This window comes from Xenopus tropicalis, chromosome 7, assembly GCF_000004195.4.
Source record: "Xenopus tropicalis strain Nigerian chromosome 7, UCB_Xtro_10.0, whole genome shotgun sequence".
Lineage (NCBI taxonomy): Eukaryota > Metazoa > Chordata > Amphibia > Anura > Pipidae > Xenopus > Xenopus tropicalis.
The window spans coordinates 88,150,657-88,175,538 of record NC_030683.2 but is presented as its reverse complement, the minus strand read 5'-3'; the positions used below and the strand labels follow the sequence as shown (position 1 = coordinate 88,175,538).

At 39.5% G+C, this 24,882-nt stretch overlaps 1 protein-coding gene across 1 annotated transcript in view; it reads left to right on the top strand.

The window, feature by feature from the left end:
- ptpn11b (protein tyrosine phosphatase, non-receptor type 11, b) overlaps positions 1-24,882 on the top strand; it is a 71,313-nt gene that overhangs the window by 40,680 nt on the left and 5,751 nt on the right. Inside the window, exons 3-10 of the mRNA NM_001015717.1 lie at positions 8,532-8,726; positions 18,002-18,194; positions 18,283-18,402; positions 19,201-19,314; positions 19,784-19,880; positions 20,454-20,533; positions 21,510-21,665; positions 23,402-23,533. Coding sequence (NP_001015717.1) covers positions 8,532-8,726; positions 18,002-18,194; positions 18,283-18,402; positions 19,201-19,314; positions 19,784-19,880; positions 20,454-20,533; positions 21,510-21,665; positions 23,402-23,533 — 1,087 coding nt within the window. The remainder of the gene's footprint in view (positions 1-8,531; positions 8,727-18,001; positions 18,195-18,282; positions 18,403-19,200; positions 19,315-19,783; positions 19,881-20,453; positions 20,534-21,509; positions 21,666-23,401; positions 23,534-24,882) is intronic.

Sequence of the window (24,882 nt, the reverse complement as noted above, 5' to 3'; positions counted from 1 at the left end):
AGGGCACAAGCGACGGGCCTACCTGACCGACATCTGGCCTGAAATCGGGCAGATATCGATTGGGCAGGTTAAAAAATGTAGTCGGATTGGGGACCGCATTGGCTCGTTGATGCAGTCCCTGAACCGACTGCGCCCATTACCGTCATTTTAATTCAATTGTTTGGCCCCAAGGCCAAAACGACTGAATTAGCCTAGGTGGTGATGTCAGGAGAAGATAGCCAAGCGAGCGGATCTTAACGTGTATGGCCACCTTTAGTTTGTGTAAGGAGTGAGCAGGGTACAATCCCCATCTACAAAGGATCAATGCTGAACAATGTGCCATTAACTATTTGCCTACTGGCCTCTTTGATCTTGCAGCAGCAGCAGCAAGTGACAAATAACAACACTGCATAAACCAAAGAAACTAGAAATGTACAAACTCCAGCACAGACTGTCAGGTACAGCCAGTAATGTAGATGTTACAATCTACAGCAGGGAAATGGTTGAAGGACCAGTAATATCTCATTCGAGAGGTGTGTGAAGACCATGTATTTCCAAACAGCTGATCAGCTGCGCAAATGAGCACCTGGCTCTGTGGCAATGTGAGGATAACTGCATAAGGGGTGATTTCAAGAATTTTATCATCCAGTGATTGAATAAAGCTTTTGGAACAGTGGTTGTTGTCCAAAATAACACAGCAGTTGGCATTTCCAAGCAATAATTGCTGGTTAATAAAGTGCACCCACCCTTGATTATTCTCTGACCACAAGGTTATAAAATGTTTGAAATCCGTCTGTGTGCCATCACCCTAAATGGCTAATAGTAGCCTTTCCTGTATATCCGAACTATATTGGAGCTTCCGACAGACACCAGTACAGAGTAACCATGTCTTATATACTGATAAATGGCATTGATGGTCTTGATGTTGCTAGCCTTGTAATAGTTTTTAGTCTTGGAACTCTCTTCCCCATTCTGTTACACTAACCTGTTCTCCTCCACCAGTGGTGCATGTAAATCGTGGGTGGTTTTCCTCTACATTAATGCTATAACAATGAAACATTTAACAGTTTTACTGCCAGAATTGCTACATTTTTAGGGGATATGAAAAGTATTACAAAGTATTGTTCATCTTTATGTTTAATGGCCAATATAGATGCAAAGGACGAAGAACAACTATGCTAAGTAACCTTTTGGGAAAGAGTAGTGGGGAAAACAAAAAATGGAGCACTTTTTTTTTTTGCCTGTTATCCATAGTGACAAAATAAATTGACCTTTAATACAGGTCATAGAATACCAATGTGACCCAGTTCACTTAGGACCCCTTATAACTGATGGCACCAATGAGCACCATTTATACTAATAATCATCCTTCGTCTCACTTTAATCATGAAGCTTTGACAACTCAGAAATTTTCCGCCCCCACTAAGACACATCTCTCCCACTAATGTATTGATGCCATGCCGCCTGTACATTTAAATATGCTCAGATCAATATAATATTTCCTGAGAACAAATGTTGTATTTTGTTATGAATAATCCTTTAACTCCCAGAGGCATTAGTATGTGTGGTACAGCTGAGGTTTCAGCCTTAAAGGATTTAATGACAGGTATTTAGGATTATGTTGATATATTGTTAATTATCATACTTTAGAAATCTCTGGATTTGTGCAAATATCCTGTCATTGGGAGCATCTGAGTGCAGTGTGTAGACTGGCACACTTTCAGTGTATTTATAGTTCCTTGAATTTAATTAAACAAAAATGCAACTCTGACACGCATGTTAGTCAATTTACAGCTAATGGGGATTGCTTTAGTTTGCCTAGAAAAAGGGTTTTTTTTTTCCACCGGACAAAATATGCCTTTTATGCATTTCGTGCTATACATGTATTAGTGTTCCTGTAATAATAATTGCTTATGATAACTGGCCTTGTCTAGGGATTTTCCTACCCAGCAGGGCCACTATCAGAAACTTTGGGGCCCATATAAAGTATTTATATGGACCCCCCATGACCACAAGCATGCAGTACCAATTTGTTAGGCCATGCCCCTTGTGTGCTACAAAATCAGCCAGCAGGCAGCTACTCTATTATTATACACAGCATATAGGGGGCCTAGTGGCAGTTTATGTGGAAGTTACATAAATTGTGTACATTTTACTGTAACTTCAATAATTTTCACTATGTCAAATTCCCTTTGGGGTTAAGATTTCCTAGAAGTTCCGGACCAATAATGGAACAATATTACCTCCAGTGGAAGGCATGTGTTCCATTTAAGGACCCTTTACTCTGGGTCCCATTATTTCTTTCTAATGAAACTGATTATCTGGTTATCTAGAGATGCTACAATGCACACAACCTTAGCTCCATTTAATCCAAAGAGCTACTGATTGGCACTTAAAAAATGTAAACTCTCAACAGTGCCACCTGCTGTTCATTTCCTGCAATGTGGCTTCCTTAGAATTGACCAGAGAAATGTTATATAACTCTCCTCACCTTGCTTACTTTGTTTTCTGAGCAGAGCATTGTAACAAGACTTTCCTTTTCTCACTAGTTTTCTGCTGACTTTGTCTGGTCAGCCCAAATGAACAGCGTGTGGCACTGTAGTCTCAAATTCATTATGTAAAAAACTTCTTATATCTTGAAAACTAGAAAAAGAAAGTAATGTAAATGGTTAATCTGTTTTGTGGGTTTACATTTCCTTTAAAGAACTTCCAGTTTATGGCCATGGACACTGATTATTAACTTTTTGATTAAAACCACCTGGTTTGCTAAAGCAAACTGTAATTAAAACACCATGGATTATTTTTATTTAATTTCTAGAGGTGCAGTGAATCCATATTTATTGGATTTGGCTGAGTACTGTACCAAATTTTCATATTCATATTTGACTGAAATCCAAGAAATTGCATCATCAGGAAAACAAACAAAACCGTTCATGCAATCACCTGGAATAATCCAAAAAGTAGTAGAATCTGTCCTTACTACTTACTAATCCTTAGTTATTTCCATTGAAAAAGCAATGAAAGTAGCTCTGCAACCAGTCTTTGCGCCTTCAAATGCTACTTATGGCTCTTTCCTTTGCCAGTCTTAAAGGAGACATGTAGTATAAATAAAAATCCCCCTAATCTTATAGGCAATAATGAATAATCTATGTCAACAATCACTTTGGGCTACAAATGATCACTATCTGCAATCAAAATGGTCCATTTATTGGAGCTCCCTGTTGAAGGCCAGAAGGACAGTAGGAGGGTGATAACCAATCACAGCCCTGCATTTACACAAGTAAAGACAGGCTTCAGTTACCACCTAGCTGCTGATTGGTTCCTATCCTACAGTGCAGTGTGCTTAGTGCCGCCAGCTCCCCCGCTCAGCCTGGGAAAGGAGGCAGATGGGCGGGACAAGTGGGTGTTTTGGAGAAATGTTCCATAAATCAGCTAAGCACATTGCTTCTGTATATATTCCTTCTAGTAGGGTTTTTGTAGAACTTTTCAATGCATCGGCCTTTTCAGAACTTTTCTTAGCACGTTCCTTATATATTTAGAGGAGTATAATGCTCTAGAAAATTATTGTCTCATAATCATGAGAAGTACCACATGAGAAAGGATGCAGGTTTTTGTTTGTTGTTAAGCGATGTTGGAATAAAAAAGGTAAAGAATCGTGGCGACCAAGTTTCAGTCTTAAAAAGTTATACCACAGTCACCTACATGTCAGCAGTTATGGATTCTAAAGATTAATTATCTTTTCTTTTAATGTGTAGAATTAGAGGTTTTCCAGACACGCCACAATGTCATATTGTAGCACATCTGTTGTGTGCCCGGTTTGGTGGAATAGTGACTGCATTTATTGCAGATCACGGTCTCATTTGAGGTCATTGCTCTGTGCATGCATTGCCTTAGGGTAAAAGCATGAAGAGAATCTCTCTTTGTGCCTAGACAAAAGCAACAATTGTGAAGCGCTCTGTCACGCTCAGACTGTTGCTTTGGAGATGAAAAGGTTAATGGTGGTAGAAAAGCCAAAATAGAAAACTCTCATATGAGCTTTAATGTTAGAAGCTGGGCCCAAAGAACATCCTTTTTGCAGGCTTTATGGACTCTCTCAGGTAACTCCCTTGCGCCAGCATAAATACATGCATAGATTCACCTTGTTGGCTGAAACTTTATTCATAAACTGGATTCATGCCATTAGCTGATCTTATCTTTATTGTATGGCTTAGTCGTTTGATATATTTTATCATCTTTATGGGATTAAAATCAAGGAGAAGAATTCCACCGAGCGTGCAACTAGCAACTAATTATGCTTTCAAACAAGAAGAGATGCAGAACCTGGGAATAATATATAATATGCCACAATATTACACAGTATGATGGATAAAGTAGAATAGAAGTAATAGTTTATTTCCTGTCTAAAAAGGTATTAATGCAAGTTAACTCCTTCAGAGGTATATTTAAATGTAACTAGGGGATCGATGGTGCAGTCTATTTAAACTACTAGTTTGTTTTTTAATTGGGGACCCATTCTACTTAGTTGGCAGGGCCCCATCCTCAGAGGGGGCAAGGTAAGTAGTGGGGAAAATAATTAATGCTCCCCTGAGGGGCAACTTTGGCATCTAAATAGTATGGGGCCTCGTTATGTCTGATATGGGCTTTCCATATCAATATCCTAAGGTGAAACTGTTCTAGGGGTTGAACTGAATAAGTGACTTCCAGGACCTTTTCTCTAGTTCTGATACTGAGCCAACCAAAAATCAACCCTGCTAGACATTAGCAATAAACCATGGGTATTTGCTCCATTATTGTATCATTTATATTTCTGCTATACTGATGGCTTCCTCAGTTGTGCATAAGCAATCATATACTCACATATTCTAGTTATGGATGAATATGATAAAAACTGCAAGCAGAGCCAGTAGTAGAAATAAAGTTGAAGAAATAAAGTAAATGCAAAATAATTATATACATTTTTAATATTTTAGTTTGCACACTCATAGGGAAGCTAAAGGTTTAATGGCCCTTTAGGAGGTAAACACTTCTAGAATTGCAGAAAGCTGTCCCTATCTAGTTGAAAATAATTAAAAGACTGTGACACTGAGGAATATGGCAACACAACCCAAAATTGCAGAATTCACAGAATGATTTTGTGCATGCCTTTAAGCAATTTTGATTTTTTGTGCGTCCATTGGTCACACAAAAGATCATTCCCACCCTCCACAGATGTTCAGGGCTGAATCATCAGATATGGAGGTAGAAACAAGAGGAATTCTACCTCCTTTGCCGATTCAGCCTTGAAGGTAGATTTTGCTCAGGTGCCTTCAATGGCACCCAATCAAAATCTTTTAACCTGGCTGATTGGCGAGACGACCGATATCCGCAGCCTTTTGAGATATCTGTCGCCTCACCGAGTCGCCATACATGCACTGAATATCGCACGAAACAAGGTTTCGTACAATATCATTGGTGCGTGTATGGCCAGCTTAAGGCTAGTGGTGCAAAGGGCTGGTCATTGGCTTTTCTTAGCCTGTGAGCTCACACTGAGTGGATTTCAGTATAAAAATGCCTGCTAGTGCACGTGTAAGTAAGGATGAGAGCGCATCATCTTTTATTCACCTGCGTTTTATGGCACTTTAGAAAATTAATTTTGTCCATTTGCATTGCAGCTAAAGAAGAATTAGCTGAAACCTGTATATAGCCCAGTGTTAACTAATTGGCTGATAGAGGAGCACAGTGATGCCCAAAATGTGAAGGCAAATATTCTGGTCACAATGACCAAGCTGAAAAGAACTTATTTCAGATGATAAGTATCTAAGCCATCAATGAGCAAGGCCTAAGGCTGCCATCTCTATGGCCGGCTTCATGTCAATGAATACAGTGTGTATAAGTTCAGCTTTTACACATTCTGGCATCTGTGTGAGGTCAGGCTATACTGTACATATGTAATAAATATCAGTTATATCTAGTAAGACAGTTTTGGAGGTGTTCTAACAACAGTCGCCAATTATGTAATCATTTTTATAATGTTGTTTTATAGCTTGTATTTCTTTAACAAGGATTCTGAGTTCCAACCAATAAAAGGAATTCTCATTGATAAGCTACTCAAGTTGGAATATTTTCTTTTGTCTTACATTTCTTTTAGTAACAGTTACAGGACACACACCTTTTCAGGCAATACCTACTTATGGCAATTTCCATGAAGCCATTTTTATTCTGTAACCAACTGGTGTAACTATAGAGGAAGTCCAGTGTTCCTTCTAAGGTGTGTGCTCGTGCGTATGCACACAACAAATTGTGGTGCGTGTGATGGTGTGAAAACACAAAACTTTGTATCCATTCTGACCTGAGCACACTGTTTATAAAAATGTGCATACAAGTTTAAAATGTGCACACACAAGAATTTTTTTGAGCACATACCTGAGAAAGAATTAGAGGGAACATTGCCCCCACCCAGGAAAGAGGGGGGCCCAGGGTCTGCTTTCTCAATAGTTGTAAAAAAAAAAAAAATCCACAGGCTTTGAGCTGGAGGGGGTTGCTATGAGCACTGAGCCCCTCCAATGATTTTTTTGTGGTGGGCCCCAGCACCCAGTAGTTACTACTCTCCTTAATGCATGCAGTTCCCCTGATGATAGCCCTGTCATCTGTTTTCATATGGCTTCGAGGTAACATTATGAATATGGTTATCTGACCAATTAGAGGGAATATATTGATACAAATTTCTGTTTAGTACATACCCTTAGCGTTGTTTCAGCGGTAGAAATCTTCTTTGTGTGCTCACTTTTCAGGCCAGGGCTATATGGAAACCTCTTATTTCTGGAAATAAGTAGTCCAAGCAAAGTCCTTCCCTTAAACTGTTGAGAACCACACATACACAGGTCATATTATTTACAGGGTAAGTGCAACATGAAGTTGGAGTGCCTGACTGTCGGACTTGCTTTGGCATGCGATCACACCACATTGGGAGAGGTGTTCCATGTTGGCAGAAGGACAGGGAAAGCAGTGTTTATGTGCTTGCCAGTTAAAAGTAAGTGTTGAAACCCCTTCAGCACTGAGCACTTTTTTGGCAGCCTGTCAGCATCAGGATTCTTATTAGGGAAGTGTGTGCACACACATATATATTACTCCAACATATAACCTATGGTATCCTTGCAATAGAGTATATAGTTGTCTATGTTACAACAGGTTTCCTGGGTCTGAGGCTTTACAGAAATGCTCTGCTTTCCCCATTAGCTGTATTGCTGGAGGCCCAGCAGCCAGATGTGGCTCAGAGGGGATTTAGGCAGGCTGCTTGAAACTATTCTAAAGTTCTTATTATATGACATCATTTCTTTAACAAATAGGATCTCATCCACCAGATGGATGGACTGAAATGTTGTGCTGTGTTCTGGTCAATGCAAACTGAGTAATGTGTAATAATGGGTTTATTGTTGCACTGAGCAGATTTCTCCTGCGCATTGGATGGTGTGAATGGCTTGACAGATTATTGAACGACCTAACAATGGCCAATCAGTTTTGATGAAATAAGATATTTTGCAGTTTCTGGGGAGTGTTACTTCAAAAGCTATTCCCTTAGAAATATTGGTGTTCTATAAATCTAGCCCCAAAGTCAGAAAGGCCTGCTGCTGTACTTTGGCCGCCTAGGAATAAGGTTAGCCATTGGCATAACTAGAGAGGTAGGAAGGCAAGTGCTGTCCAAACTGCTTTCAGCTGTGCCTTCCAGCAATGAGGGACCATTCAATGCAAAGTAGATTTGTCACCCTAAGAAATAATTCCAAATTTGTTTGATTTGTGTTTGGCAAGCAAAATAACCTTTTACTTACGCTATATAAATAATTGTTGTAATTTGCAATCACAGCAAGCAGGCAGGGGCTATATTGTGGGCGCTGTTAGTAAGGCAAGCCTTGTATCATCCCAAAACCTTGTCTATGAGCCAGAATGGGGGACCTGATGGAACCATGCACAGGATACACTTTTTTACACCAGGAGGAGGATGACGATATGAGAGGAGTGCAGTGACATCTAGAAAGTTCCTGCCCCGCCTCTATGCTGGAGTCATAGAGGATAGGCAAACAATATATGATTGATTTTTAAATAGCTTCATAACAGGTATAGATGTTTACATTAAAAAAAATGGGTTTCATGTTTAATGCGAAAAGTGCTATACAGCTTTTTATGTCTGGGTGACTGGTCCCTTTTAATCAACTTTAGGGACTCTACAGCACAGTAGGTATGATCAAAGGTTAATGTTAGATGTCTTTATAAGATGCAAAACAATCCCTATAAGAGGGACACTGTTAGAACGGTATCAGCCTCAGCAGACAGCATGATGTTACCCTAGCCATAAATATTTAGATGGTTTTCTTCTAGTTGAGTGTTTCTGTATCATTTAGGATTATGGTCCAAGTGGCCCTGCTGACTTTTCATTAACCCAGTTGGAATGTCAGTGAATCGGACACTCGGGGGAAAAAAAGCCCCAAACCTCTTTAATCTCTTATTGCTACAGTGGGCTGCCCCTCGTGTTTTTTGCGGGTAAGCTTCCCTAACCTAGAATCCATTTCTTCCTGTAGGAGACACAATGAAGTCACACACATCAAAATCCAGAATACTGGAGACTATTATGACCTCTATGGTGGAGAGACATTTGCTACTCTGGCAGAACTGGTGCAGTATTACACAGAGCAGCAAGGGCTTTTGCGTGAGAAGAATGGGGATGTCATAGAGCTCAAGTACCCTCTGAACTCCCAGGATCCTACATCAGAAAGGTGAGTGCAGAGGGAATGAAACCCTTTCTTGGGACATCATGCCATAAAGTTCTTTGTATCCTTACTGTTATGAGTTCAACATAAGGGACAGTGTCCCAAAAACTAAGCCTTCATGTAAGAGACAGCTCATTTATTTATAATGTGTCCTCCATACAGCTGACTGCATTTTAGCTGCTGTATTTCATAGCATTCTTCTAGTCTGTGACAGACAGTAGTAGACAATATTATATAGTGATATTGTGTTTGCTGTTCTAAGAAAAATTGCAGTTGGTCTGCATGTTCAATTTTTTGGTGTTGGAATAATTTAACTGTTTCATCTGTATCTGTGTTATTTTGAATTTACTTACTTATTTACCCTAGCAACCAGGCAGTGGTTTGGAAGTCAGAATGGAAGAAGAACAGGAGAGGGCCTCTTTAGAAGAATAAGCAATCATAGTAATATAGTAATAGTATAGTAATGAAAAATAAAACATGTTCACAGACCATCAGGGAATTATTTTCGTTGCCTGCTCAGTAACCCTGACAACCAGATAGAGATTTAAATTGTATTCTGAAAAAAGATAAAACTGGAAGGCAAATCATTAAAAAATAAAATACAGTTATAATGATGAATAGGCCAATATATAATATACTAATATAAACTTTCCTTTTTAAAGCAAATTTCTTAAGGTCAGCCATTCTCCAGAGGAATCAGACCAGACCTGTTTTATGTATTATGTCTGGTTCATCAGGCAGCTGTACAGACAAGACTCACAAGTCATGTGCATATAACCACACAGAGGGCAGTTTAATAAACCGGATATGTTATGATAATGTATACCTCATAACTGCGCTAGATGAGTATCAGTGAGGTCAAACTTTTCATCTGGCTATATAAGCTCATTCACCTATTTGCTCAAATTGCACATTAGTCAGAACCTTTAAGGTCCTATTGGGCCTTCCCCATTCCCTATCTGTCTAGTATCTCTATCTATCCCCCTGAGGATATTTTATATATCCTAAGGGATAAATTACTTGGTGCATTGCAATATGGCCACTAATACAAATAGCATCAAGAAATGTGAAGTCCATTATTGCCATCTGGTTGTTCAGTGACCTCACTGAGGAGCCTTTGCCAGTGGAATCCTGTGACCCCAGCCTGTTGCTGATCACATACAATAATTAAGGGTCCATCTCTTGGTAAGGAACCATTAGGTGTCTGCTTTGCAGACCACTGTAGGGGTCCTCCTGCAGATTAACAGTGAGCGACTAATATCCTCATGGGTCATGGACCTAATGTGCCCTTGATTGTTAATGGTTTTGTTTCTGATATTCTCAGACTCGCTTTCATCAGGTATGGTACCTAGGGTTTGGAAGAAGGCAAATGTCATTCCTATATTTAAAAAGGGAGTAAGATCTCAGCCTGGCAATTTTAGGCCTGTAAGTTTGACATCCGTGGTGGGCAAGTTATTTGAAGGCTTGTTAAGGGATCACATACAAAATTATGTACTGGAGAATGCCATTATGAGAAGTAATCAGCATGGCTTTATGAAGGACAGGTCATGTCAGACCAGTTTAATTGCTTTTTATGATGAGGTAAGTAAGAAGCCAAAGCATTTGATACCGTTCCCCACAAACGACTGCTTTCTAAACTAAGGTCTATTGGTCTTAGTGAAGTCATTTGCACATGGATAGAAAACTGGCTACAGGATCGGGTACAGAGGGTGGTTGTTAATGGTACATTCTCTACTTGGAATAAGGTTCTCAGTGGGGTCCCTCAGGGTTCTGTACTGGGTCCACTTTTGTTTAATTTGTTCATAAATGACTTAGGGGAGGGTATTATAAGTAATGTATCAGTGTTTGCAGACTCTGCAGACCAGTCAATTCTATCCAGGATGTGGCATCCTTGCAGCAGGATCTTGACCAACTGGCAATCTGGGTGGCTAAGTGGCAGATGAGATTTAATGTGGATAAATGTAAGGTCATGCACCTGGGATGTAAAAATATGCAAGCCACTTATACCCTTAATGGGACTGCACTAGGCAAATCCATAATGGAGAAGGACCTTGGAGTCCTTGTATATAATAAACTTGGCTGTAGCAAGCAATGCCAGGCAGCAGCTGGAAGGTCAAACAAGATTTTGAGCTTTATTAAAAGGGGTATAGATTCACGGGAGGAGGGGGTTATTCTTCCCCTTTACAGAGCGCTCGTAAGGCCCCATCTAGAATATGCTGTTCAGTTCTGGTCTCCAGTGCTCAAACAGGAAATGATTGAGTTAGAGAGGGTCCAGAGAAGGGCAACTAAGTTGGTAAAGGGTATGGAAAGTCTCAGTTATGAAGAAAGACTGGCCAAGTTGGCTCTGTTTACACTGGAGAAGAGGCGCTTAAGACGTGATATGATAACTATGTATAAATATATATGGGGATCATATAATAACCTCTCTAATGCTTTATTTACCAGTAGGTCCTTCCAACGGACACAAGGGCACCCACTCCGTTTAGAAGAAGGGAGGTTCCGTTTAAATATTCGGAAAGGATTTTTTACTGTGAGAGCTGTGAGGTTGTGGAATTCCCTCCCCGAATCAGTAGTACTGGCTGATACATTATATTACTTTAAGAAGGGGCTGGATGGATTCTTAGCAAGTGAGGGAATACAGGGTTATGGGAGATAGCTCTTAGTACAAGTTGATCCAGGGACTGGTCTGATTGCCATCTTGGAGTCAGGAAGGATTTTTTTCCCCTTTGCGGCAAATTAGAGAGGCTTCAGATGGGGTTTTTTGCCTTCCTCTGGATCAACTAGTAGTTAGGCAGGTTATATATAGGCATTATGGTTGAACGTGATGGACGTATGTCTTTTTTTCAACCCAACTTACTATGTTACTATGTAAGGCTAAACAGTTATGAAGAATTTTATGACGAAATTGCCAGGCTACATTAAATGATCCTTACTTACACAGTTTTTGTCCCTGCATAAAATAAATTGTGGCCTGGTGATTTATACTGATTTAGTATGTGAGGATTTTAACAAAGCAGGTGAGAAGGGTTGCAATTTTAGTGACAGTGGAATTAGAATGATGAAAGTATGCTACAGGAAATTCTCAGCCTTGTGCGTATAGTCTGTAGTGCAGATTATATCACTGTAATGATTGTTTCCTCCCCTGACTTACCCTTGATACATCATAGGAAAATACAAAGACAGTCCACATCATTATTTCTTCTGGGAAAGTGCATAGTTCATTTAGAAATCAGGAATCGTAATGGCAGACTTTCCTGTTTTCTGGTGACATCTAGTGGTCAGATTGCAGATGTGCAAATTTTGCTGTCAATCATTGCATGTAACCCAATTTTTATTTAAATACAGAGATTTTCCTTTTGTATATAAACGTGGGTGGCAAAGTAAGAATGTTCCCAGTTATGGCATTTTCTCAGTAATGGCTGGGGCCACTAAGGGGACAGAAATTTTCATATATTATCTCCAAATAATATTAAAATGTTATATAATCTGAATTATTCACACCATTTGACTAAACACAACAATGGCAATTAAGTAACATGAAGTATGGTAAGTCAGGGAGGCGAGTTTACCACCCAGAGCCCTACCTCTGCTGTAGTTCTTTCTCTTTGTATTTAACTGTACATTTTTATAAAATACAACATATGGTGCACAGAAAAACTTTTTCTCATCCCTTTGCAGCTTTGCTTTTATACAAGAGAGCTGCCAGACCACTTGATCCAGCTTTGGCATTCTGTTTACAATAGCTTCATATATTTATAATAACCATATCTATATTTATAATAACCATATATATATTTTTAATAACCATACATATATTTATAATAACCAAACAGGTGCTGCTTGTGTAATGTCTGTGTAATTTTTACATTGCCCCTAACTGTACCTACTCAGTTGTTCTTAGTGTAGGACTGGCGCACAGTTATGGCTGAATTAATATGTCAGTAATAAACTTTATTCATATGTACTTCCTTGATATAATAGTTAGAACAGTTTGTATGCTAGCATATAAACACAACAGGGCAATGCTGTACTAATCCTATGTCTTTAGAAAGCTATTAGCAGCCACTTGTGCCTGTGATTGTCCCCTGATAGCTTTTATATACACAACTGGAGCACTGTGAGGGATAATGACAAGGAAGGTACAAGGACAGCTATGGAGAAGCTGAAATGCAAAGGAGCCTGCAGAACTAAAACAAAAAAGAATAATACTTTATATTTCGTGCTTCATATTTCTATTAGTGGAATACAAAGGAAAGATAGAAAAGAAAGTATATGATTACTTTTAGTGCAAATCAGCACATATCCTCTATTTTCGCTATGTATTGCCTTGCTGTTATTGTTTTTGAGGCTTTTGCAAATTTAAAGGGGTAGGTCACCTTTAAATGAACTTTAATATGATGTAGTCATTGATATTCTGAGACAAATTCCAATTATTTACCCTAGCAACCAGGTAGTGGTTTAAACGAGAGACAGGAATATAGGGAGAGGGCCTGTGTAGAAAGAAAAGTAATACATAGTAACAATTACAATAAAATTGTACCTTCGCAAAGCAATTGTTTTTGACTGCTGGGGTCAGTGACCCCCATTTGAAAGCTGGAAAAAAGGCAGAAGAGAAGGAAAAAGAATTCAAAAACTATAAATAATGAAAGTCAATTGGAAAGTTGCTAGAAATAGGGTATTCGATAACATACTAAAAGTTACTGGTAAAGGTGAACCACCCCTTTAAACTCTGCATTCTGGCTGCTGGGAATTGAAGTTTATACTTAGCTGGAGTTTTGAGATTTAAGAAGTAAAAACTGTGATATAAAGTCTAAAATAGTATGTGAATATACGAACTGGCATTAAACACTGACCTGCTAGGGAAACCCGTGAGGAAGCATTTGGCTCACTACGGTTTGTTTCTACGTTGCCATGAAACCGCTTGGGCACAAGTACGCTGGTATGCTAGGCCTCTGCCACTCTCTGTCTCTGCACCCAGGTTATCATGTTACAGTGCACTGGCCCAGGCTTGTCACTGCTAGGCTTATGTATATGCATGGAAATTCCAGTGACATAAGAGGCCAGTATTCCAAAACTGTGTACCGTAATACACAGAATTATTTTCTCTGATAACATAAAGCTGGCAATCAGGCAGCAATCATGCAGTAATCAGACAGTGGTTTCAATGAGAGACTGGAATATGAATAGGAGAGCGACTGGAGAGAAAAATAATAAATAACAGTAATAATACAATTGTAAGCTCACAGAGTAATAGTTATTTGGCTGCTGTTTTAAAGCTGGGAAGATGAAGAAGAGGAAAGCAAATAATTCAAAAACTAAAATAATGAAGACCAGTTGACAAAAAGGCATGGTGAGTCACTAATTATTGCTCTAGCAATCAGGAAGTTAATAAAAGGTAAACTAATATGATAGTAATGTGTTTTTTAGTCTGGGATAGCATCAAACAAGGAAATTCACAAGCAAATTAGCTTTTATCAAGACTTCTACATAAACATGCACAGTGTTTTTAGGAAAAGAAATAACTGAGAAATATCAGGTAGCTATCAAAGTAATACATTTGGCACCAGAACTACAGCTTCAGGGCAGTGACACTGGGCAAAACCCTCAATCTCCTTCCATTTACTTGAATTGCAATCGGTTGGATCTGTGGTTTTACTCACAGGTACAGAAATGAGGCAGCTGGCATATCCGTGTGACATGCAGGTGAAGCCATGGTTCCAGGTGACTGGTTTTTAGATGAATGGAGGGGAGATTCTGAGTGGTTTGTGTGCATGAGTGGCAAATTGCTTGCATTCGCCCAGTGTGGCATTGCCCTAAAGTCTGTGGGCCTTCTTTCTGAAAGACATGCTGCAACATTAGCATAGCTAATGGAACCCAGGGAGGCTTTGCATGATTACTCTGCCTATGGAACATACAGGTGATAATTGCTGGACAGCTGAACTTGATTTCCCAAGGTTGGCTGAAGCATAAGCACAACAATGGTTGCTTGCTTTCAAGTGTATAATTATATGAAAACATGACCTCATATATTACACAATATTATTAAGTTGATTTTATCACCCAGTGGATCCCTTTCCTGTTTATGTTTAATTATTACTGTAGTTCCCTTTTGTACACATAATTGAGACATCACTAAAACTTTTTTTCTGGCAAAGGCATCTAGATTTTACCACTCTTGTATTTTTATAAATCCCTGTGGTTTTGCATTTGTGCCTTAGCTATTCCCTTATAGTTATGTCTGTTAAAGGCTTTACAGCCAATAACATTGCTATAAACATGAATAAGCCTTTCAGATAACATAGGACTGTTCTTTCCAGGAGCCTTAGGAGGGCCCTTATCTGGAATACCAGTCACAAAGAATAAATATACTCCTGGCACAAAAACAAAAGGTATAGTAACTGACCATTCTTTGCACAGCCTTGCATATAAAACAATATATTAGTGTAGGCCAGTACTCTGAATCAGAAGGAGAAAGATCGCACAGAAAATGAGCCTTGTACCCCAATAACAAACATTCGTCCTCATATAACCTGTTGTAAAGTGCATTTTAGGATTATAGAGAAGAAGTCAGTCTAGCAGGAGTGCCTCTACGGTACAAGGTAGGGACACAGAATTGAAAATGACAGCGCCAGCCATCTTGTTACAAAGTCATTTCACAAGTCCCCTTCAATTTATCTCCTGTGTTCCACTGAAGCAGTTTACACTGTGCTGCACACTGACTGCTTGATAAACAAAGATTAATTTGCCTCTCTTACGAACCTGTCCCTTTTAGCTAGGGGAGAATATACTGGCACTGGCTGCCAATCCAGGCAAAACCTGCTTGCTGCAGCAAAGAATCAGAGTGGGCTCACATAGGCTGTGTGTAGCACTTTTACCACACTGTTTTCTTATGTGTACATGATTATGGGTTGCAAAAAATTCTACTGAGAAACACTGGGTGATTTGCATTTATGTTTATATATTGATAGAGAAGTTAATAGTGGCAGTATTTATACATTGTGGGATTTGTAGCTTGGGTGTCCTTAGCACAAGGTTTTTGGTTGCTCTCATCTGTTAACATTATTAAATTTGATCAAAAAAGCTTCAACCATGCCATAGTAACAAAGCCATGATTGCTTGGGCAGATGTGCTGGAGGGGAATAATGTTATTGATTATACAAGGCACAGAAGGGGAATAGATTTATCCATTATACAAAGCTTCTCAAACACACAGCCTTTTAGAGGTCTGGCTGCGGGTGCTGGGAGATAAAGTGCTTTGTGGTTGGGGGGCTGCAAGTTTGACATCATTTTGTTAAAGTTTGTCACTTCTTTTTATTTCCTTTAACCCTGATACTGGAAATATGGAACAGTTATAAATATTGCATTACTGTGCTTTTATTATATTTTTAACACAACAAATTCCTTGACAGAAATGTATTCACTGCTGGCACACAGAAGGTATACTAGCATTACATATATTTGTGTGTGTGTCTGTTTTGTGTTTTGTTTAAAAGGTTCCCTTTCATTCTGTCTGCTATCAAAGGGACACAAGGCGCTAGTTCTTGGTAAATTTGCCATCCATGCATTCATACACCACTAGCAGAGATGTGATGTGTATTGATTCTGAATGGAATAATGGGCAATCCTAATCTCAGAAAAAATCCTGCTGTGATATTTACAAAGCACAGGGATTTCTGCATAAAATGACACAGAAAGCAATTTAAACACAGATGAGAGATTTTTTGACTAGTCCGAGTTTAGGTGTGCATTTCATTGGGCTTTAGTGTGACAAAGCTGTATTAACAAACACAACCAGAGATGCTTTTCATTGTATAGGTATCGGGAAGTAAGCTTCCTAACTTGAGTAGAAAGGTGGCACAGCTAAAAGGAAGAAACCAAAAATGTCCTCGCGGGCCTATACTGACTGCCAACTTGACCATCCTTGACAAAGCATCAGCCCATTGGTCCTTGTATGGCCTGAAAATGTTCCTCTCCTTGATAGATAATTGAAAACAAAATTTTGGCACCCCTCTCGTTAAAATACACGTCTAATTATTTTTATAACTAACTAAGTTTAGGGGATGACCGCTTAGCTTTTCAAAAGCTGCACAGAACACTCTGAGCATGTAAATGCCACTGACATTTCTAACAAAATATACAATGGGGAACTCTTGTGATGTCTTTAAAGGCCTTGACTGTTATAGAGAGGTTGGTGCATTACGCAGTAGATAGAATATGACATTTCTAGTCATATTACTTTTTAGAGTCTAGTTCTCTGTTACAACGATTGGCTCCTCTAAGCAGCTGAGTGCAGATCTGAAAATGAAGCTAATTGAAGCCTGCAAAGCAGCGGAAGGCTATAAAAAGATTGCAAAATGCTTCCAGCTCACAATTTCCACTGTCCGTAATGTCATCAAGAAATGGCAATTAAGAGAAATAGTGGAAGTCAAGGCAAGATCTAAAAGACCAAGAAAACTTTCAGAGAGAACTGCTCATATGTTGGGCAGAAAGGCAAAGGCAAACCCACTTATGATTGCAAAGTGGCTAAACTAAACAATATGATCATAAATATAAACATTATAATTGCTGTTAACAAGTACTGAAATAGGGTCTAAATAGGACTGACACGGTTGATGAGAGACTACAAAATTGAAATTACTGTATTTCTACTAGCCCAAGTTATAAAGTTAGAAACTCTAATCCTCAACCTAATGACAAAAAGTCTTATGCACAGGGTTGGACTGGGCTGGCAGGACAAGGGGAGAAAAAGCGCTTGTGGGCCCTGATGACCCAGACCTGATCCCTGCTGCTGTTGCCCCCTGCCCTCCCCTGATTGTAGCAAAGTATAAGGTATGGATGTGGGGGTGGGGAGGGGGGGGGGTAGAGAAGCTGGCGGTGGCTGAGCAGGTGGTCAGGGGCCACTGAGGGGGTGTGGGGGCCACTTGTAGCAGCCCTGGTAGCAGACCTCTCGCACCTCAGTCCGGCCCTGCTTATGCCTTTCTTAGTCAAGTCAATGAATGTTACAAATGTTATGTTAATATGATCCAGGAGTTTCAGTTTGAGACAGCCGGAGGGCCAAAAGTTTGTCATCTCTAATATGCACTCATTTGCCATTATTGTTACTGAAAGAAAACCACAGGCCATCCCTGTGTAATAGCAGGAGGAAAACCTGCAGTGGCTGGAATATGAGGTACTTGCAAGATCCACACAACAATAAGTGGCTTGTGGTCCTGTTAGCCTCATTGTGATGGCTTCCATATATGAATTAAATGGCATTTGACCTTTTCTGTCTGTTACTTTAGATGGTATCATGGGCATCTGTCTGGAAAGGAAGCAGAGAAGCTTCTGCTGGACAAGGGAAAGCCGGGCAGTTTCCTGGTGAGGGAGAGCCAGAGCAAACCTGGGGACTTTGTGCTGTCTGTCCTAACAAGTGAAGAGAAGCTGGAGAACGGAGAGAGGAAATCCCGCGTCACACATGTAATGATCCGATTCCAGGTAAATCATTGATATGCCATTATAGAGCTTAATAGGGCATTTTTGTATTTGCTTTAACCAACTAAAGGCCATCTATTCTTCATATCAGCCAGATGGAAAATATGACGTTGGTGGAGGGGAACGCTTTGATACTCTGACAGATCTTCTGGATCACTACAAGAAAAATCCAATGGTAGAAAAGTCTGGAGCTGTTGTGCACCTTAAACAGGTAACTTGTAGGCATGGTGACAGGAAAGGGTGCATGTTCATATACATGTGTGGGTAAATATATACCTGTCCATCTGTGTGCCCTCTGGGAGCTTGCTCAGTGGGCAGGGGACTTGTTTCACATGAATCGCAGGACTTGTACAGTCATTGATGTAGTCAGGTTGTTGTATCAGTACTTCATCCTGACACCTTATCAATCCTGACAAATGGCAGGGGCTAAAATATTCTATTTTTCCTTTTGTTTTAGTATGGTTATAGTCTCTTCATTTACTTTGTGCTAACTCTAGGAAAATTTGCACCTAGGCTGTAGCCCATGGCAACCAATTGCGTTTTTGCTTGTTATTCTTCCTGCCCTCAACAGAACACATTGCTGCTCAGTTGGTATAGGTTGCTGCCCAGATTCAAGTCTGAACAGTTTTAATAAATGTAGCTATTTCACGTCACCACTCATGGAACTTTTATATCAGTGTTACTAATCCAGGTCCACTCTGCATGTGCAAGCACAGTGTTACACAAAGGTTCCAGGATGTACCTAGTTGCACAGGTGCTGTGAATGATGGACAGGTAAAGGGGCATCCAGGTTAATGCCTTATGTGGCTGATGCAAAAATGTAGTGGCAATGTGCATTGTTGGCAAAAAACATGGTACTTTTTTTTGTACTTTAACTCCCTTACTTTACTACACTGTTTAGGAGTGTCCCAGAAGACTCTTTCATGTAGAATCAGCAACTGCATTGGATATGCTTCATTTTCCTTTAATGGCAACTCACTGGGGTATAATTTGGGCTTTGCTTTTGCAGCCATTCAATGCTACACGAATCAATGCAGCCAATATTGAGACGCGTGTACGGGAACTAAACAAAACTGCAGACAACACTGAGAAGGCCAAGCAGGGATTCTGGGAAGAGTTTGAGGTGAGTACGTATTGTGTAGGATCCATCCAGTATTTAACTGCACTAAGACAAAGGGTTTTCCGGGCAATTGTACTGAAAGCAAGAAGAGAATTTCAATTTCGTGGGTTATAACTTTCCCTGTGGCAAAACAGGGCTCAATTACCAAGAGGAAAAATGTTCTAGCAATGAAAACAGTATAAATACAGCGTGAAGTGTACCTGCTGCCTAATAGAGAATGCGTCCATCTTACTATAAAGCGTGAAATTGAAGGTGCAAGTTATGTTACGTGGGTGGCAGGAAACAGAGATTAATGGCCGAGGGCTTTTCACAGCTTCTAAATGTGAAAGTTACACAAGCTTTCTTGTCCTGCTGTGCCTGCAGTTTGCCATTCTGTGTGTATTGGTGTTCATCACTGCTGATTACTTTGCTATGGTGCACCAATCTGTTCTCCCTGCTAATCTCTCACTGCCTCTTCTGCCTTCCTCTGCAGATGCTGCAGCAGCAGGAGTGCAAACTGCTTTATCCCAGGAAGGAGGGACAACGACCAGAGAACAAAAGCAAAAATAGATACAAGAACATCCTGCCCTGTAAGTGCTGCCCATATCTGCCTCCACCAAACAAGGGGGCTTCTGTTAAAAAATGTATCTCGCTGAGGGAAGTGATGGCATAATTATGTATGTCACAGCAGGAAGTCTACATCATGCGTATTACTGATGTGTTCCTATAATATTTACATCATGTCCTTGGAGTTTGGGAGGAGAAGGGTGTATTTTTTACATGCTCATATAATAAACTCCTTTTCTGCTACTCCAAATTAGGTCTTGCTATGCTCCTTTAGCAAGTGAACCGTTGCAAAACTACAACATTCAGGTGCCCTCCACAGGGCATGTGTGAGTTGTAGTTGAACAATGTCTCGAGTGTGGAAGGGAGGGAAAGTCTGCTTTTCTTGTGGAAGTTAAACTGTAACATATTGTGAAGGTAGCACAAAATCCTCTCAATCGAAAGCATGCTTTTATTGAATAAAAAGATGTTGTGGCAGAGAATGTACTATTGGAATAATAGCATTTCTGTGTCTTCCATGGTGAGTTATAAAGAGAAAACCCCAGATCCAGCATAAAGGTTTAATAGAAGTACTATTCTTCTCTATTGCATTTTCACAGTTGACACCACAAGAGTGACTTTGCGAGACACTGATGAGAGCGTAGCGGGATCCGACTACATCAATGCCAATTATATCAAGGTACAGATGACAAAGCTCCTTAGCGACAGGCAGCCAATGCATCCTACTAATGGAAATATCTGTTGGGGCTAAGGTGCTTCCTGAATGATCAATGGGCTCCCACCTCCTGTAGAACATGAACATGTGCTCAAGTGTTGCAAAGCATCTGCCCTTCATCTCTGCACCACCCATGTGTGAAAAGGGTAACTTACCTATGGTGGGCAATGCTGTTATTTATAGGACTAATATGTAATGCAAGTTATATTTAGTAACTGGATGTTCTCTAGCACAGTGTTAATAAGCAACATGGCCTCTCAGTATGTAGTGCTTGCACTGTTTAAGGGAATATCATTTGTATGAAGATGCAGACAAAATATGCCTTCTGTGCAATGTTCTTTTATTCACTGCAAAGTCTCTGCTTTTCTGAAGTGTAGGAACATATCTCCATAGGGAGAGGAATGCACAGGAATTTGTTTGCATTCCGTTATTTAAACATGAAAGCTTATATATCATGCAAACCTTTACTGTTGGGATTTTTCAGCAAAAAAAAAAAAAAAGAAGCTAATGCTAATAAGCAAAAAATAGATACATGAGCATCTGCCTTGTAACATTATTAACCCTATAGGTCCCTATATATACATATATAATAGTATGTCATGCAATGGAACCTGTTACATTTATATATGAAATAGATATCTATGTATTATAGATTGTAAGCTTTTTAGCTCTTGTAGCTATTATCAGTTGTTGGTTTTTGTGTGAAAATCTGTACGGTATACAACCATTATACAACTGTATACAACCATTTACTGACAGTTCTTCAGAATATGCTGGTGCTTTATGAACAGTTACATCGTTAAGTTAGGTTGAAAAAAGACCAAAGTTCAAACCCCAATGCACATATATACACATACATACATGCATAGACCTAACTACAGTATACACTCAGATATATAAACTATGTATGCATTAATAATAATGCTGTTTCTTGTTGCAGAGTACCCTAGATGAAGCACGTGGGTCCCAGCATTATAAAGTATACATTGCTACGCAGGGCTGCCTGCAGAACACAGTGTGCGACTTCTGGGCCATGGTATACCAAGAAAACACCCATGTTATCGTGATGACTACCAAAGAGGTGGAGCGTTCCAGGGTAAGCTGCGTGCCTCCTTTAATTAATTAGCATGACCATTCTTATGTTAGAAATAGAAAGATTCATAGCTGCCAAATTAGTTCTACCATAACAGATAGATGAAGACTTTGGTTTGAGTATTGTTGTCAGCTTTTTGTGGCCTTGGTTGGAGTGTCCCAGGTGTCCCCTGCACCTGTTGAAGCTGGTCACATGTGCAGTTAGCAGTACATAAGATACATAACATATGCATGTACCGTTATCTGAAAATAGTTCTATACAATTATTGTCACATATGGTGTGATTAGTCACCCTATGTGGCATTATAACACTTCTACTGTGAGAATCAACTGGGTGCCATCTTCTTAGTCATAAGTGGGAGGTGAATGTTTATGGGGCTAGAAATGTGATTTGTGAAGTTCAGTTTATATCACTGCTGTAAAATGTATTCTTAATCGCCTTTTATTGCTACAACATTGATTTGCCAAATTACTGTACTGCCCCTTACCTAAATTGCATTAATTTAACTGATGGCACCAAAAGATTCTGAATTAGCACAAGTATTGATCAAAGAATAGGCGTCCAAAATGAAAAAGCCTTTATTGTAATTTCATGGCTGATGGCACCAAAGGAAAGACTTACACTAGGAGGGGTTTACTAATCATGGCAAAAGTTTGTTTAGATGCACAAAGTTATTGCACTAAGTTAAAGAATTCTATTAGACTTCAAAAAATAAGCAAATCTATGATATATGTTACAAAAATGAAAATCTTACTGTTTTAAAGATATAGACTCCAGTTCCCTCTGCTGCTTCAGTGACATCACTCTTGACACCATTTATACTTGCTTCTTATTAGCTCTAACTGCACTGCCATTTTGGTTAAATACCCCACTTAGACTGTCCAAGGGAATGGCGAGAACCCCAGCCATTAAGTAAAAAACATGAATACAGGTATAGGACCCATTATCCAGAATGCTCGGGACCAAGGGTATTCTGGATAAGGGGTCTTTCCGTAATTTGGATCTCCATCCCTTAAAGTGATACTGATACTAAAAAACTACTCTTCAAAATGTACATGAAATGAAAGTACATTAAAAGTTACCTATAGGTCATGTTGATGGCTTTTCACTGAAAAACACTGTTTTTTTTCACTACTTTTGTAAGTAACTGACTGACTGTTTTGCCAACCTGACTGTCCCTTCTCAGCCTGTCAGTTATAGCTTCTAATGCTAACGGCCTCCTGCTGGACAAATATGGCAGCCCCCTTATAGAGGAACATGGGGTTCTGATAAATAATGTAAAAGCATTGGACATGTACTTTTATGATAAAATTATAAATGGATTGCAAAGACAATGTTATAGATAGATATAAACAAAGGTTTAATTTCTGGTGTCAGAATCTCTTTAAGTCTACTAAAAAATCAATAAAACATGAACCCAATAGGATTGTTTTGCACCCAATAAGGATTAGTTATATCTTAGTTAGGATCAATTACAAGGTACTGTTTTATTATTACAGAGAAAAAGGAAATCAGTTTTAAAATTCTGAATTATTTGATTAAAATGGAGTCTATGGGAAACAGGCTATCCATAATGTGAAGCTTTCTGGATAATGGGTTTATGGATAAGGGATCCCATACCTGTATATTATACAAGATAGCTTATTTTAGTAATTTTATTAGAATCTCTTAACTTACCATGTAAGTTGATACTGGTAACTCTTATTATCTAAATTTATTTCTGAATATTTGTCAACCAGAAAAAATGTTTTCGCTATTGGCCAGATGAGAATTGCACCAAAGACTATGGCTGCATCCGAGTGCAGAGTCTAGAAGTGCAGCAGAAAAAGGACTATATCTTAAGAGAGCTGCAGATAAGTCGAATGGACAAGGTAAGGTTTAGCTGATTCACATGTGTGTTGTAAATTGAAAGTCACTGAGATGTATGCTGGATTGAAGCCATAGCTATTTCCCTCATTAGGACCACTGCTATTATAACATTGTGGGATTGTGTGCTTGGATCTGGAGATACCTAACATTAAGGGATGTATCTATTATAGTGTGAAGCCACATCAGTGATGTTGCCCATAGCATAGCAATTAGATTTGAACGGTCACCTACAAGTTAAAAAACAAAAGCAAAGATCTGATTGCTATGGGCAACAAAACTGGTGATGTTGGCTTACAAACTATAATAAATATGCCCCTAAGGGTGCAATTAGTTTAGGGTAATGGCACGTGGGTATTCCAGGCTCTTTTTCATCTGCACAAAGCTACCCTCCTTAGAGGAAGTTCTCTGGTAAAACCAAAGTTCTCTTAAAAGGTATATTGGATGTGAACACCATTTTTAGCACATGCTCCAAAAGTGACACAGTGCACACTCTGAAGATGTAGCCGCAACTCGCGCTCAGTTAGCGAACCCTCGCAATTGCATTAGTTTTAATGAATCACCCATAGTTGTGTTGAGCGCTTCTTCCCACATGGCCTCACTCACACTGGAATTGCAAAAACGCCAGAAAAAATGCTGCACTGTGGGTAAAACAACAGGTAATTTGCATCTCAAAATTGCACTTGTCACCCTCAGCCTGGTATGTAAGTGCCCTTTAAGATTCTAAAGCAGAGTTCCCAAAACTGAAGGCTAATTATAGTAGATAAAGATATGAGGAGAATGCCTATGTGCTTTGCTAGAGACCCCAGAAACCCATCATTAAGGTCAGTTTGAGTGACAGTTGAGGCATACACTAATTTGCTGTTGTAGAGATTCTGGGAATAGTATAGAGCGTGCCCTGACCACATGTTAGACCAGTCCAGTTGGGGTCTTGAACCAAAAGATCCCAAAACCCCGGTTCTAAAGGCTAAACGTATTAGGGTCTTTATCTTCAGGGCCCATAAGAAATAATCTTGCACTACGTGAACATGTGCCCAGACAAGTTTTCATTACAACTGATGCATCCAAAAGTGAAGTACTTGAAATGCTAATGACTGCTCTTCATACCAGTGGTGACTGATTGCTGAATACCCAGACACACTGACTGAACCTGACTTGCTTTAATAAATATTAGATGTGACATAAACACAGAAATGGCTGTGCTGTGCTGAATTAGTACCATAAAGAAGTCACAGACACTCAAAAAGCGAGTGACAGGCTGTTATAAGCTAAGAATGGATAAAGGGAATGATGGCCTTTCTGCCACAGTAATTGTAGGATGATATTTCTCTGTGAGGGGGACAGAAAACACTGG